Source organism: Phaenicophaeus curvirostris, chromosome 7 (genome assembly GCF_032191515.1).
Source record: "Phaenicophaeus curvirostris isolate KB17595 chromosome 7, BPBGC_Pcur_1.0, whole genome shotgun sequence".
Lineage (NCBI taxonomy): Eukaryota > Metazoa > Chordata > Aves > Cuculiformes > Cuculidae > Phaenicophaeus > Phaenicophaeus curvirostris.
This window is the reverse complement of record NC_091398.1, coordinates 33,552,568-33,569,992: the sequence shown is the minus strand read 5'-3', so window position 1 is coordinate 33,569,992 and position 17,425 is coordinate 33,552,568. Positions and strand designations below refer to the sequence as shown.

General features: G+C 37.8%; 1 protein-coding gene across 4 annotated transcripts in view; it reads left to right on the top strand.

Moving 5' to 3' along the window:
- The window catches only part of DPP10 (dipeptidyl peptidase like 10), a 486,525-nt gene that overhangs the window by 332,693 nt on the left and 136,407 nt on the right, over positions 1-17,425 (top strand). For all 4 annotated transcript variants that reach the window (XM_069861516.1, XM_069861518.1, XM_069861517.1 and 1 more), the window contains exon 4: positions 12,042-12,136. In XM_069861516.1, the coding sequence (XP_069717617.1) occupies positions 12,042-12,136 (95 nt within the window). The remainder of the gene's footprint in view (positions 1-12,041; positions 12,137-17,425) is intronic.

Sequence of the window (17,425 nt, the reverse complement as noted above, 5' to 3'; positions counted from 1 at the left end):
TTCTGAAAATGTGGGGGGCTATAAAGGGATGGTGAGAAACTGCATGTGAGTTTACATTTTATGCTGCCCTTTTTTCTCTCTACATAGACAACATTTTCCCAATATGTTTTGAAAATCTGATTTTGGTATTGTACGTGTCTGTGCCTTCGGCAGAGATTCATTTTGAAAGGTGTGGTGTGATTGTTTCAGTACAGAAAACAAAGGATTCTTGAAGTCTGACCTGCAATGTTGAAGGAAGCCCCTACACTGTTCCTGTAGGCTTTTTTGATGGGAGATAGGAGGCAAAAAAGAGGTGCCGGACACTTCTTAACATTCCGTTTGTGGTAGTCAATTAATGTGTTTATGCAATCCCTTGCAGCCTCCCTGGTTTCCTGCTCTCAGCAGTTGTGTGCTGTGCAGCTATGAGATGCAGCTTGTCCCTACAGGTGGTTACAGCCCTGTTGGCTGGATCCATGTTTATTGGCATGGGAGTCCAAAACCCTCCCATGGCTCTGAACGGGGCAGCAACAGCTGAACACCTAAGTCTCTATCGTCTTTGCCAGATAGGGATTTTTAAAGGAAACCTGCTTCCATAATTTTTTAAACTGTATTTCCCTTAGCCCTTTAGTGTTTTGGAGAGAACAGATCCTGATGGACTTGCAAATATAATTTGCTTTTTCATATGTATAATACATAACACAAATATGACTTATTTCTTCAAAGTTATAGTAATCACAGAGGCAGCATTTGAGGCTGTTTCGTATAAAGGGTGAAGGAGAAATAGTTGAAGCAGTACTGCTAAGCCAGTCCCCACATGTGTGTTTGCAGGATGCTGGACAAGTTCAGATATAATTTTGTATTTTACCATAATTGTGTTTTTTTCAGTGATACAAGAAGTCCTGTGCTCCACAGAGCAGGACAGAGCAGAATAGGCTCTAAGTTATGTTGTTTGCTTAGTGTGTTTCACAGTACACTGTAAAATTGAAAGTATTTCCTTTATTGATAGTTCCCCCAGATATTATTGTAGTGAAAGGTCTTTCTTTAGGTAAGGTATTAATGGATTCAAGGTAGGATTTGTTTTTCTCCTTTGTCAGCTCATATTGTAGTATCAAGAGATACAGTCGATTATGCATTGAAGTATTTAAAGCAAGTCTGCATGCTTTGTATAAAAGAAAACTCAACAAGACATTAGTGGCCTGGGGCTGGAATTCCAGGTCAAAGTCCTATAATCTGTGCTCTGAAAGAATTCAGGACAGAAGGCTATAATAGGCCCTTTTGGCCTTTAAATCTCCAAATCTACTGTGTATAATGAATGCAGTTTATTCTATTTACATCAGTTCTGACTGTCCAGCCTTTTTGTAGTTGGAATATATAATTTGGAAGACAAAGTCTGCTTCATGGACTGCAGATGAGTATGTGGAACTGTTACGTAGCTTCCCTGCAGTGACTTCAATTACAACCTGTTCAATTTAGTACTCCTAAAAGTCATCTGCACTGGGGAAAAAATGGAACATTTCTGTCTATGTTCCAATGTAGTGCATGAAGTTGTGTTGTTTTTTGGGTTTTTTGGGGTTTTCTTTTTTTTGTGTATTGCTTGAAAATTAAAATAATAGAACAAAATCTGTTTGAAAAATTAACCATCAGGAAAATGTTTAATAAAAATGGTAACAATGAATAAAAGTAAACAAATGTAAGGTGTCTCATCTAGCAAGTTAGTTAATATTCTTCCAAAGCAAAATATTTAGCTTTGAAAATATGGATATTCTGCCAAGGGCACAGTTACACCAAAACAAATTTAATCCTTGTTAATATTTGTGGATCTGCCATTCTCACATGTCCTGTAATAAATCCTTGGTAGTACAGTAGGGGAGAAAAAGCAAGGATTTTTCTGTTCAGGGTTTCCTTATGACATAATAGTGCTTATTCTGGATCCATTTATTTTAGTAATTAGGGATTATGAGCTTTGGGTATCTATTTTCCATCTTTTATCCTCTAGCTTATTCAATCCTTCCAACTATTTCCCAATTTTTGGGGGTGCAAAAATAAAAAAAAATCCAAAATGGTGTTAAACTTTTAATAGAATAATTTCCAGGTGTCTAAAAGAGTTATTGATCACATATGGGTTAAATAATAAAGTTAGCATTTCAGTGAAAAAATGGCACTTTGACTTAGGGAGACCCAGAAACTAATAAAATCAGTAACAATGTTAATATAAAAGGGAGCATAAATCAAATGGAAAATAAAAAAAGTGAATTGCTTGCGTTATCTGATCCGAGTCAGGTATGTTGTGTAATTCCCTGGAATAATGAATAGGCTATATTTGGAACCATAATTTAAATATATATTCTTTGAAGCTGGTGTATGATTAAAGTATGGAGTAAAAGTTCCATTGTTTCACTTGCACATCCTTATCCTCCTCCTTTTGTTGTTAACATGCAGTCAAATTACCACCAGATGTTCATGCTGGTAAAGAACCATTGTTGGCTTGCCAAGAGTGCCATTGTTCAACCTCTCCTCGTCTTTCTTCTGCTTGCAATATTGCCATTCAGCTACATTTTATTTTAAATTAATTCCATGAGCTACACAATGTGTCCCAAGTAACATGTCACCTTTGTAATTTTAAAAGAAGTAAAGTAAAGCACACGAAGGTATGACATAAGCTTAATTGCTTGTTCTTTCCCTTTGGAACTAAGACTTCATCTTTGAGCCAAGTAAAATCTGTTGGCAAGTGCTCCAAAATACAATCAGAATCATTTTCAGGCCAATATGAGGGACTTCAATTGATGGTCTCTTTATATCAGAAAGATTGTTTGTATGAGTTTGAGCTTCAGATCTGAATTTTCTGTTTGCATCCTGAGGACAGGACTGTTTCCCAGGTCATTTCATCCTCCAGACCTGCTTCCTCCTCAGATAATTGACAATCATTTCTACTGCATATTCCACATATCAAATGCTGCACTTTATGAATATCCAGCTGATGATAACATAACTATTTCTGGACGTAGAGTCTCCGACTTTTTGCTGTAGGGATGCTTTGTTCACTCCTAGCCAAAATAGCATCTATGTTGACAAGCGTTTACATCAGGTGGCAGTGTGTTTGCAGTACTGGAAGAGGCTTCAACCATGTGTGCAGAGCCTCAAAGAACAGACTGAACGTAAATAAAGGAACAATATCTATTTTTATGATTAATATTTTTTCATATTAGTAAAGAAATCCAAAGCATTTTTGTCTTTTGAATATTTTCCTGGTTTTTGATGAGGACTGAAGATTCAGTACCATTTATGAAACAGGGATGCACTCTGTGGTGTACCAGTTGTGGAAAAGGCAGTAGAGTGCCACTCATATTAGGCTGGATAGAATTAAATATTCTTCTGGTCATTGAATCTTATGACACGCTCAAATAGATAATCAACATTATTTTCATTCTTAGCTTATTCTCTCCCTGTATTGTTTGTTGGCCAGGGTTCAAGGCCGTCAACCCATTCATTACAGAGGAGAGTTGGCTTGTGAAATGGCTAATGAGGTAATTGGTGTCTGTATGTGAAGCATTCCTACAGTAGCAATACCAAGCATGCTAAATTTGATGACTCTCACTTTTCTTAGAACAGAAAGTTTATTCTGAAGAAGTGAATAGTTGTCAACAATTAAGGAAAATGGAACACTGAATGGGCATGTTATTTGCCACTATCATACTCTGAAACGTGGTATTTAATGGGATTGAGATGCTTTTTTTTTTTTTTTTGGCACATAATATATTGTCCTCTGATTTCATTGGCTAAACCTGGAGGGTTGTGATACCTTGGTAGAAGGTCATCTCATCCTGAATGAAACATATGATAAGATCTGGGTAAAAGTAATTTGATGGTATACATATATTTGTTTCACCTTTCATGTGCGTATGAATACTTATTTTCCACAATACCATCTGCAAGTTTCTTCAGTAGCAAATAGTCTAATTCCAGACTACCCATGCTCTCATTTAGGGTTTTGATCTTATATTGTTTAATCACGTGCTTTTCATCCTCTGTTTTGATTAAAATTTCCTCGAGATGAAGTCAGCCTGTACAGTTTTCACACTCTATAGAAATCAGCTGGAAAGCAGTAAAGATTAAGCATCAGCATTGTCAGCGTAAACCCAGAAATCCTGCCGTATGGTGTTGTTTGTCTTTGACATCCCCTGCTGGGAGTACCAGATTCTCGAGGGCTACCTTAATCAGCTTGTTGAGGACAGTCCTGAGTCCACTTCAGTATTATCCTTGGGGTCTTTCCACTGCAGGCCTAGAGCCTGAGTGTGATGGTAGGCACTGAGCCATCACCTCTGGCTGAATCAGCTTGGTGAGACTCCTTCATGTGGACAAAAGGGGATGAGCAAACTGCAGCCTTACAACAGCTCTAGAGACTAGTCTTTTACTCTGATATGTACATAGCTGTTGAATTTTAGTTTTCTCATTTGTTGAGCTTATCTGTGAAACAGCAGTTGGCTCTAGGGCATCGCAGAAGTAGGAACGATGGTGAGCTCTTTGGAGTGTTAGAGGGGCACAGGAAGATCATGTTTCTATTGCAGGTTGAAATACCAAGTTTTATTTGAGACTTGTAATGATATAGGAGTAGAGAAGCATATAAATCTTCTGTCCTTGAAATTCCTGTATCTCATCCAAAGTGCAGCTCTGCCAGTTCAGTAATCTGTGTGAAATCCAGCCTGGACCGTGCTGCCCACTCCAAAGCAGAGCCATCTGTATCTCGCGTGGCTTGTACTCTTGACAGTCTCCGCAGAAAGGTCAGCTCCTGAGGCTTTCAGAGAAGTGCTGCTGTATTGAGATACTTTATTGTCTCTCTGGGGAAAAGGCTGGGGTAGGATGTGTGTCTGAGGCTGTCAGTTTGTTTCCTAATTTTCTCAATAGTCCAAGGACATGTACATTATTTGGGCAACAGCTGCTTGAGTCCATTGCCAGGCAGGCTCAGTAATGGTCCTTGGTGTGAGAGAGCAACCAGAGACTATTTTTTCATTTCTGACCAAAAATGTCTCCATGAAGCTGGGAAAGCCGAGCAGTTTCATGGGAAATTTAGGAAAAGAGGGAGTGTTCTGCGCTGTCAAAATTACATCTACAACAATATCTGATGTTTTACCATCATTGCACAGTGAGGGATGAGAAAACCAGAGTGCCGGTAGAACTTTGCCTACTCTTCCTTTTTAAAGTCTTTAGCACCTTAACTACAGTACATTTACTAATTTGAAGTTCGTGTAATTTTTTTTTAAAGGGTGAGCAGCCAAATAGAAATGTAGGATCCAGAAGTTTTCTGGGAGTAACCTGATGGACCTTACTGTAGTTGTGTGTCACACGATCAGTGATGTGGTCTATTAGGAAGGTCCTGTTGGACATGAATACTGCCCCTTCCCCTCCTCTTTCTCTTGGTGCTGATTTATTGTTAATTGCATTTTAAACAAATTGGAACAGACTAATAGACTCGAGTCTATTAACCTAGCTTTTAACAGCATGAAATCATGTTTAGTGCTTTGCTCTAAGGAGGGGAAATGAATATCCCTTATGTTTTCCTCCAGTAATGACAGAAATAGAAATGGAAATTTCTACATTAAAAAAAGTGGATGGGGAAAGTCTGAGGACTAATAGCAAAAAATAGTCAAATCTTGTGCTTTAGTTCATCAGGTTTAGTTCTTCAGGTTTGAAAAATGCTTCTTATTTATGCTAGTGCACACTTAGATCTTTGCATTTTCATTTATTTGTCCAGTTGTGTTCTAAAAGCAAAGGAGGCTTTTATTGCTTTTCATAGGAGATTAATTATGGCATAATCTATTTTCTTTCAATGTTATGTAATTGTTAGACAGCTCCTTAAGTGATCTAAGTTAACATCGTGCTGTCACATGGGGTGTTGACCATTTCAGAAAGCTGGAGCTCAGCTGTCACTGTGTTATCCTAACCATGTTCTTGAAATGGAGAAAACGAGACAGACCTTGCTGGGGCACCCTGGATTTTGGAAGCCTGAGTAAGAAGATCTATGTAGAGATGCTGTGCGTACTCCCAGGCAGAGTCCTCAGAGAGTATAAGAAAACTTTAGGAAATTTGCTCCATCCAAGGAGGACTGGAGAAGAAATACCTCCACCAAGCTGTTTCTGCTATACACGATGGATGGCAGAAACGAAGCTCTCAAGGGGTTGTAATTTAAGTTATCAGTTAATAAATTGGTAAACTTACATGAAAAATTTGGAAATTTCTAAATTAGAACAGCTTTGTGTTATCTTGGCAGTATGTAGAAGAGGAATGCATCTTTCAGAAACTCGGGTGTGATTGTTTAGCTTTGCTGTGAAGACTAAGCTGACTGCGCAGCTAGATTCTACAGTGTGTCTAAGTAGACCCCCAGTATAGTCACTGGGACTTTATTCAGCTACATGCTCTGCGATTACATGCATTTCGTTCTATACAACAAAATCTTTGGTGCTTTCATGAATTCAACTCCTTCCCTTGTGTTTACATCTTTCCAAGATGTGCAGAAGTGATTTGCTTAAGCCTTAGGCAGCTTGCTTTCTTCCAGCTGAGCTAGTCACAGACACCACTACCTGTGGCTGGTGGCTTCTGTCCTCCTTATTGCCTCCCACAGCTCTGCGGTGAGTGTTTCCTCACGGGTTTCAGTTCAAACGCAGGAATTCAAGTTCAACTGCAATATATATATTTCACTATTTTTTTCTTGTAAATCAATCCCCCAGCAGATTTTTTTAATATTCAAGACCTGCCTACTTCGTCTGTCCCATCTGAAGTGCTGGCATGGGAACATCAGCTGTTTCAATAATAAGGCAGGATCCTGTGCACTTACATGATAGGGAAGAAAACCTGTGGTTCTGTGAATGAATAGTGACTGTTGAGAGAGCTGAAGATTTTCATGAACTGATATACTGCAGTAACTGAGACCACTGAAAATTGGCATGAGTTGAGCATGACTTGATATGATATCTAATGACAAAATCAGGAAACAAGGAGGATACATTGATAAATGATGGAGATTTGAATTATCTCAATCTGGAGTGCCTGGTCACTTTATTCTTGAGTTAGGGAAGGTAGGAAGATATATTTTGTGCAAACTCCTGCACTACCAGTTTGTGCTAGTTGTCCTTTTCTACACAAACATACAACATGCAATAAAGCATAATTAAAAAAAAAATCCATGTTGGTTTTGATTAAGCTGATTAATCCATCAATAGCAGCTTAAGTGTCAAGACCTGCTCTCTCGGGCTCTATCTTCATGTTAATATAGCTCTGTGTAATAACTGAGAAGTCTGCCTTCTCAGCAGAGCTAATTTGCTTGTGTCTGGAGGGATGCTGCTGTGACTGTTCCATTTTCGTAACAATTGTGCCATAAGATCTCCACCTAGGTTTTGGTTATTTTGTGTTAAGCATTAGAAGGGAAAGGAAAGCAGACCACCTGTGAAAGTCAGAAAGTACTGGAATTACCTGTGTCTACAACTTTGCAATCCATCTTGAATCGGAAATCTTATATAGACTGAAAGATCATCTGTTTACATTATAAAGCCACTGTTTACATCATAAAAATAGTGCAGAATAGATGTTTTTGTTGAATGCACTACTCAAAAGAGCATAAACTTTCAGAAAAGCGGCGGAAATCTTGCTCAGCTGACATGTGACTTACCTGGCATGCTGAAATTTGGCCTGTATCTGTAATATCTTTGTAAATGACTATTTTATTTAATTAACAAACACTTAATTAGACAAAGATTTGTCTAGCACCTCCTGTTCATTAAATCAGAAAGCATTCTCTATTTTAATTAGCATGACATTTTCTATAATCAATTTAATGAAATGCCATCTGCAGTTCTAATAATACTGTGTGCAGCAAAGGCTGATTGACGTGTGTGTTGACAGCAAGGTATCAACCTTTTCTTATGTTCTTACTTTAAAAAAATGTGAAATATAAGGAAAATTGAGAACTCTGACTTGCTAGTGCTCCTGCTTATGCTGCAAAGCTGATTTTTATTTAAACGAACCTCGGTAAATATTTTCAATGGGAAAACAAGCATTTACAGTCTTGAGTTTGACAGTATCGTTTTTTTCAAAAGACAGCCCTGAGAGCTCCTTACTCTAACAGATTTTCAACATTGCTTGGATGTCCCTTGTCTTTCCTTCACTTTTCGTATGCTACTTACACTCTTAAGACTGTTCGAGAGGTTGAGGATGTTTCTGCTTCTCTGGCTATAGCGCTTGCTGGATAAGGAATAGCCCCACATCTGGGTCCCTATCCAGCATTGTTATGAGAACAGAGACATCAAAGTGGGCTGTGGTCCATTGGATTTCTGTAATGTGTGTCATTTGTAAGTGAGGGTAGGGTGTGAATGCTTAAAGAATGTCAGTGTCTTGAAGAATGTCAGTGTCTGGGCTCATTTAGGCAACAAGCTTAGGCTAAGATTTACAGTGCTATGTACAAATTAGCCAGCAATTAGCTGTCTCTGCTCTGCGTGCCTTCTTTATAAATATTTATTTTTTGTTCAAACTGTTCTGTATCTATATTAGTAAATTCTAACCCACTATTGAGCTAGTTCCTAGCAAGCTGGGCTTGGTATGTCTCATTGAAATTGATGAATCCACACAAGCTTATCTCAGGAGTTACCATGAAATAAACCTTATTATCAACAAATAGTCCAAATTTAGCAAAGATTCTACCAAAATACCTTTGTTTGGCAAACACAAATTACATAACAGTACCGTGAATTTAGTAGGAAGAGGTTTTTTTTCGCCAGAGGACTGCTATTCATTCTGTTACTCCTTGTCAGTATTAGAACCTGCAGAAATTAATCAAGTTCATCTCAGTGAACATGGTGGCAATGAAGAGTTACAAGCCAGGCAGCTTTTAGTGTTATGGTAAGCTTGGATTGCTGTCATGAGTATTAAAAGCTAGGGGAAAAACACAATATGTATTCATTCACAGGTTAAAATTCATAGGTTAAAATCTCTGTGATTAGAATAATATTCAATAAGATAAATGCACTGGTGGCAACACAGCTCTTGCATGGCTAAGTTGAAGCACGCACAGAATATTGGAGACTCAAATTCAGGAATCACCTAACTCCTATGGCCTTAGTGAGCCTCCCCTGCATCTTTGAAGTCTTCATAAATTCTTGGAGTCTGTGCGGGGCAGGATTCCTTCTTTTTGTTTTATCAGGGAATCCCCACTTGTTCCTCAAGCTGTTAGATCTTTCTAAATACAACACTGATGTCTCTTAGTATTTTGTTAATTGATCATGTCTCATGTCCATATTGATCTGGGCTCTCTTGTAAGATATCCCAGATTTAGAGACCTACAGAAATGACAAAACATTTTGTGTCACCTTTGTTCATTCACATACAGGATATGAGAAGCTTTCTCTTGACTCTTACAGCAGAAATGTGCAGTTAATAAGTGTGTCAACAGTTTAAAGCACGCAGGGAGTGCGTGACTCTGGGGAAGGGGTGGGATGACGGGAAGTGATAAGTAGCCTGAAACTTTTTGTGTCATATATACAGTTCTGAAGATGCAGTAACACCAATAAAAGAAGAAAACTTCCAGCTTACTAAAAGGTTGGGTCAATATTGAGGTGAATGTGAATAAGACTAAAAATCGCGATTCCAGAGTTCCTTAACGTGCTATTGAGGGGCTGTTGACTTGTGGCAAATCACTTCAGGTCCTTGTGGATCTTCTTTCTTTATTTTTTTTTGTCTTTTCTAATTCTTTGGAGCAGGAAACTGATGATACGTAGTAATTTTTTTAACACAACAGACTTATGTATCTGTAAACCAGGAAAAGGTTGGTTTCTGAGGAGATAGTTACTCTGCTTAATATTAATTGTATCCTGGTGAAGTAAGGCTCAATGACTCTTCTGAAGTAAATCTTGTTTTCAAAGTTGGTGAAAGAACATTGGGTGTTCATTTGGGGAACACTAGTGAAAGAAAATAAAGAAAGAGCTCAGTGAACTAATGTCGCATAACTGTTGTTTGAAATAATTAAAAAAAATATTTAGCAAGGCAGTTGTAGTCTAGATACCACTTCTCATAGCATTGCTTACAGATACAGTAATTTTGAGTAAAGATAATAGAGGCTGGCTCTAAAAAACAGTAAGTTTTTTGAGTGTTTGGTATATGGAGGTTTAGTTCACAACTTAGGTTTGCTTTAAAGTATATGGTAAATTGTCCTTTCAACCTAATCTGTGTAATTTAAATTACAGGACAAGTTGCTTAAGTTCAGTGATGTGTGAAATCAGAGCTTATATTCATCAAATAAATCACCACCATTCAGTGTCTTGCTTTCAGAAAGCGAAATTGTTAAAGGTGATATAGAACTTGGGCTGAATTCTTACACTAGCACAATTCAAGGTTTAATTTTCAGTGCTGTTGATGTAATTAAGGATGGGATTTAGTCCCATTTTCCTCCTAAATTATACATAATTTTTCATTAGAATTTAAAAGAGCCTGCATTTTATTAGATAATGTGAACATACATGATGCCATATGAACCTCGCTGGAACAGTGAGTGCTGCAAGTGAATTCTATAGCATGTAGGGCATGGTAGAGTGTTGCAAATTCAATAAATGAGGGTAAATTCAATAGCTGAGGGTAAGTAAGTTATTGCAGAATTGATGGCGGTCAACGTGCTTGCCAAATACAGAAAGTTTTCACTAATGTCTTTTAATTTTATGATTTTTTTCCTTTGATTCCCTGGAACAATATATATTAGGCCAGGCACAGTATAGAACGGCACCTCCTGTAAACAAAACATATCCTGATCCTCAGAAGAACCTTTGCCAGTGTTGAACCTAAACCAGGAACAATAGCCATAGTAAAACTACTTTTATTAAATGCTGCTTTCATTTTAAAAACACTTGAGATTATGTTGATGCCATATTGAATAGTCGCATCACTGATGGCTGTGTTTATGACTTTGATATATACATTCAAATTACGATTTAAACTGGATGCTTTAATAATTTAAGCGGGATATGTTCCCTGATCTTTGCCTTGAGATAGAGCACATGATGAAAATATTTACTTTCAAAAAGGTACATAGAAGTTGGACACTTAGCCTCACAATATATATATAGCTAATATCATTTAGTAAGAGGATGTAATATTTATGTTACTAATGCAGGTGAAATTATTATGCTGCCATAATCACAGAAGAATTTGGGGCATAAAGTTTGTTTTCCTGTAATATTTTATTTAATGTTGTATTACTTGTGAAAGCCAAGTAAGACGCAGGAACCTGTCGGCTGATGGGTTCTGTCTATAGAGCTGTATGTCCACTAGGCAGCTTCCCTCAGAGTCAGGTTTAGAAATAAGCTCAAAATCAAGGTAGAGTAAATTCTTCCCAAAGATTTCTAACAGCAGCTGAGCCTACTATACCTTTTTATGTCCGTGTATCGTCAGTGTTACTGCTGAATCACCAAGTTTGTTACCTTATTCAAACAGATGTTAAGTTTGTCTTCTAACATTCTATTAATTAAAAAAAAAGTCTCTGCAGTTCTGATGAAAAGCAACATAAAGAACAGGAAAGATATTTATGGCAGTCTTTGTCAACCCCCCTGCAACTGAGTGAAACAGAATAGTACAGAAGTTCTGTTAGAATCACTTCTGAGGAGGTACATGAATATGGTGTCCAGCAAAAGCTTTTTTGTTCCAAAACTTTACTTTGGTATATGAGCCTTTTCATAGTGAAGACGGTTGGACCTTAAGGTGTCAGAGTGACAGCGATACTGAGGTGAGAGTGGTTTTACATTCAAGATGTCCCTTTGTTCACAGCAGTCACATTTTTCCCACAGAATGATTCCATTTAAGTGAAATCATATTTTTTGAGTGACAGGAACATGCTGTATGACATAAGCTGATATTTTTTAAGCTCATGAGGCAAATCAGCAATATGATATTATGAGTGCAATTCTTCTCTCAGTCTTGTTTGTGTATTGTAATAAAGATATTTCAGTGACTGTAATATGCTGGTTTTCTCTACAGATGTTCTATTAAATACTCTGTGTGTTTGCTAACTGTTAATGTCTTTGTTGTTGCAGATGCAGCAGTGGTGTATAAAAATAGGAATGGACATGTTATTGAACTGAATGTAGAAACAAATACAACTACATTATTATTGGAAAATACAACTTTTGTAAGTAATATACATTTTTTACTCATTTTTAGAAGTCTTCTAGGATGTTTTCCTGCAATGGGAGTGAGAGAGAAAGATTACAGAAAGGTTACAGAAAATATGCTTATAACCTAGATAGATTATATATAAATGGAAAGTATAATTCATACCTCTGTCACTGCACTATTTCTGCCTGAAGTTATTTGTTGTTTTATTCAACATATGTGTATATAACCAAGATTTTGGAGGATATATTGTTGGCTGCAGTCCGTACTTTGTTCATTGAAGGATCATGCCTGGCAAATATGCTGGTGAATCTACCTGGTGTCTATTATAACAAGAGACTTCATAAAACAGTGCTATGCTACTCAAAATGTTGAGAGCTTTTCCCTATTAGAAAAGAGCAAGTGTTCAAAAGTCATATGAACATTTTCTTTTAAGCGATTAAATATTCAAAGAAAAATATGTTTCCTACTCCTATTAATCTCTGGTTTCCTTGCTCCTCTGCACTTTGATGGTAAACTAGACAGCTAGGAAGTATTTCTCTTGACCAGTAAACAGTATATACATGAGTGGTTTGCATATACTTCTGACTAGCAGTAATTGCTAAGAAATGTTTTAATTCCCTAGTCTACATTTTCTTTGCTTGGCACTGTTGTTTTCAGTGATACTCTCATATTCTCACTTATCAGGGTTTTACAGCATAAGCATGTGGCTTCTCAGGCTTTCCTCATAAATACTTCATACAGACCACTGGCTGTTATTATTAATCCTTGTATTTTTAAATACAAGTAAAATATTTTGCACTTGAAGACCCAAAAGGATGACTCATTTTCATCTTTGTCAAAGGCTGATTTTATTCCTGGTCTGTTCCTGGCCTTTGCTGATAGATTCCTCATTTCAAAGCATAAAGCCCCCTAGTGACCTTTTCTTTTAACTCCTGGAACTAGAAAGAGAAGAATAGAAGTTCAGGAGAAAGAACTTGATGCTGACTTCCTGGGTCAGTGTAAAGATGAAGGAGAAGGGAGGAGGGAATTATATTTTAATGGAGTGCGTGTGAGGCTTCCTTTATGTAAACTGTACTCTTCCATATGCTGGGATGTGCCTCAGGGTACCTCCTAGCCCAAGGAAGACTGGCAGACACAATTAAATTTGGGTGAAAAGGTGAATTCCTGTAAAGTACAAGCAAGAAAGTGTTGCAGAAGTGTTTTCTCTCTTTTCTGTCTATGTGTGTGTGAGCACTTGTCTGGCCAAATAGAGAATTAACTGTGTTCAGCTTACATATTGCCTTTAGTGTATAACTTGAATCCAAGCAGCTGCTTGGACATTCCTGGCTGTAAAACTTGGCTTTAATGATGAGACTTGAGTTTCCTCACGAATGAATTCATGTGCTTTTGGCTGCAGGTATTTGGCTCATATGATACCAAATGTAATGCCTGCACGACAGGCTCTTCGGGCCATTATGCTAAACCAGTCCTGCCAGATAATGATGGATCAGTATGGACATGGTGCTTCACGCTGTGAGCATCACCTCTTTTCACAAAGTTGCTCTTTTCTAGGTTGTTTGTTTTTTTTTTCCAATGGAGACTGAGAGAGCTTTAGACACTAGATATCTACTCTTAATTAGATGTGGAAAACTGATCCAACATGGATGATACTCAGGCAACATTTAGCAATTATATGTGGAACAGGGACAAATAAAACACCAGTGTGGGTTTTCTTTCCTGCAAAGCTCTTCTCTGTATGTAATCTAAAGCTAAGAACGTTAGAGGTAAATAAAGCAAATTCCAGCAATGATTATTCATATGGGAGTAGAATAAGAAGCTGAAAACAGAGCAGAAGACTTAGTGAGTTTGTTGGTGTGTGTTTGGCAGAAAGCACAGGGAAATGTTGCTGAACTGAGTTGTCTGTTGACAAGGTGGCCAGTGATCCTAACAGGAGATCATAATGTTGTAGGGGCAGGCTGTACGGCTGCAATCAAAGTACTCTTCCAAAGTTAGACACCTGGATGGTTAATCAAACATACACCTCACTTAATGTCACATCTGCTTAATCACTGGTGCTTAAATAGAATGGTGCTGGCTTAATGACTAAGCAGAGCTATCTTGTATTAATAAAAAATACAGCACAGATCCAACATCGGCAGTGGCAGTGCAAGTCTCCTCATTCTTCTGTATCAAAGGGTTTTAGTCATGGAAGAGTCACCTTTTGATGGGAGCTATTAGTCTGCTTTCAATGTGTTCCCTCACCTGTTTGTCTTTCTGCTCCAGCAGCCCACAAAGTGGCAGGTTTTGCTTAGTAATGTTCATAATTGTCCATTGAAAATTGAACTACCATGATACACTCATTGTGCGGAGGGAAGGGGCTAGTAATGACTCTTCCTCACTACTGATTGGGCTGTGTCTGAACCAGCAACTTTTTCCTCATTACTGAGGAAACTCTCTGAAGAAGTCGTCTAATGTGTACAGATCACAGGCTCTTCTTTTGCATCTTAGAGACTGCCATTTTTGTGCAAAGGACTTTTCTTTTTTACTTCTTTGTGTTATTTATTGTCTAAAGCCAAATGTAGCCTTACTGAAGAGCCACTGCGCTCACCATGCATGTGAACCAGTAAAAAAGCAGACTGCAGTTTTTTTAAAAACCATATATTTTAAATATATAAAAGATTTTTAAATAGCCACTTTTTAAGAAATACTTTTAAAAATAATCATGCCCTGGAAAGAAAAAATGCTGGTGTTTTGTTCTTCTAAGATCATTATTTCTCTTCCAAAGGGAAGTATCTATCCAGAGTTTCTGAGTTAAAAAGTAGTTTTTTTCCCCAGTTTCATTGGGTTTTATTCAGACAGTGGAGGAAATTACTGTAATTACTTTGGTTTTTTTTTCAAATTGAATCATTTTCTATAATCAATCTATTAGTAAAACAATCAGACCTTTATATAATTAAATTATTACCAAAACAATAGCATGGATAACAAATACATTGATGTGAGTGAAAATAATAGCTTTTAAAGCATGAGCAATATCTATTAGCATCTCTGGACGTCACAATTTAAAGATGTTTTGTGATACATATTTATCCTCTGAGTGTATTTGTGTAGTGCATCCTGCTTAAGCTCTCTAATAAGAAGTTAATATTCTGAGCCAGTGGCATATAAATATTAACAGCTGGAGGCTGGGCAAGTTTTCTGTTAAATGGAGCCAAAAAAAGCCCTAGACATTAATCACTGTGTGGCATCCTGATGTTTGCAATGCTGCCTTGATATCTGATTACAATATGTTCTTTATCATCTACCTGAGGTGCCTGTCACCATGATTGTAAGTGACATGCCTAGCAGTTTTTCAGCATTTAGCAAGACTTCATTACACATTATAGTTCCAAAATAAGTAACGTTATGCCACATTTATCTATGTAATTTCAGTGTTTAACAAGGATTTTATTTATACATTTTGCTCTTAATTGTTCTTTGAAGTAACACTAAGACCGTGTTACTGATTCACACACAGCCCAGCCACAAGATCTGGCTAGACTGGGGAGGAGAGCATGGGTTTCTTTTGCTCAAGGGATGTGGCCCATCTGGTCACTAATCATAGTTCTAGCTTAGCCTCTCTAGTCTGTTTTATAATCCTTAATTCCAAAACAAAATGAAAAAAGCAAAGATAGATATGAGAGAAAACATATGTAGGGACTGCATGTTCCGTTATGGTACTTGCCAGATGGCTTCAACCCTCTGAAAAGAAGTCATTAGAAATTTTGCCTTCATTCCTTCCTCTTAAAAAAAAGCTGAAATACTTCTGAAAATGACAAGACTGTTATTTTTTAGCCCTCAGTTCCAGTGCTTTTGTTGTGGATGTATGCAAGATTATTCAGATGCCATGCGTACACCCTAAAAACCACTCAATTCAGGATCTTGGGTCAGAAATGAATCTAATGTGACTCCTTAAGCCTTCCCAGTGTAGATGATGGGGTATACTTGAATCATCAAATGAGAGGCTTTTAATATGTTTGCAATTCCTAATGGTACAACTATAATTGTTTGCAGTTTGGAAACTTTGCAGTAGGGTTTTGTACTTGCAACAGCTTCCCCCAGCTGCATGTTTTGGGCTCTTATACTTAAATCCAGCAGTTCCTAACTCTCTCTCCCCTTGATTTCGGTGCCTTTCTGTAAGTCTTTGCAAGCTGGATCCTGATGCACATCAAACCAGGATGAAGCTGAAAGAGGGCAGATTTAGATTAGATACTAGGAAGAATTTTTTTACCATGAGGGTGGTGAGGCCCTGGCACAGATTGCCTAGGGAAGTTCTGGATGTCCCGTTCCTGGAGGTGCTCAAGGCCAGGTTGGATGAGGCTATGAGTAACCTGATCCAGTGGAAGGTTTCCCTGCCCATGGCAGGTAGTGGAACTAAATGATCTTTAAGGGTCCTTCCAGCCCAAACCATTCCATGATTCTGTGATTCTATACAAATATTAATAAGTTGCAGACCTGTTTTCAGAGGCTTGTGGGGAGCATACCCTTGTGTACTTTGTTTTGTATTACTGTGGACCATGTTTTACAGAAGGATGGGCAGAGAAAGATCACTTCTTCCCTACTAATTAGAAGATGATGTCAGAAGTGTGAGCAGGAGCAGTCTTGGCTCGTGAATCATGATTAGGCTGTGGCAGCCCAGCTGGAAAACCCTGTGGAGACCTTGCAGCCAGAAGCAGAGAATGATAGTTTTAGTCTGAGCGGCACTTTTGGCAGGGACTGTGTTGTGGTGTTCTACAAAGCGTTGCTCATAAACAGCCCTTCTTGTTGATAGTTCTCTTCTTTTTGATATTTTTGGTTTGGTATGTGTTTCCCCCCCACCACACCCCCTTCATCTTTTGACAGGAAACTCAGCGTGGCATCTTAATGCAATTATAGTTCCTTTGTTGATTAATGCAGATTTAATTGCAAGACTGGTTTACATGCTTATGTTTTAAGAGCCTTGCGTAAGAGATTAATGACAGGGTGAATTATGGTAAATACATTAAACAACATTATATAACCACATAAATATTAGTAATTGTTGCAACAGTGGACATTTTAATGACCCACATGTGTTGTAAATAGGTGGTTATGAACATTGTAACATTATCTCTGCTTTCCCATGCTCATCTAAATGTTAAATAACTCCCTCAGCAAAACCTTTTTAGTAAAGGGATTTTTATGAGTTAGGGTTTATGGTTGCAGTGCACCACTGTGCAGAGAGATGGGAAAGCCTGACAGGTGGAAGGGTTTGCAGTCTTTGTGGTTTGGTGGCAGCTATTGGGTTTTGGGCAACTGAATGAGA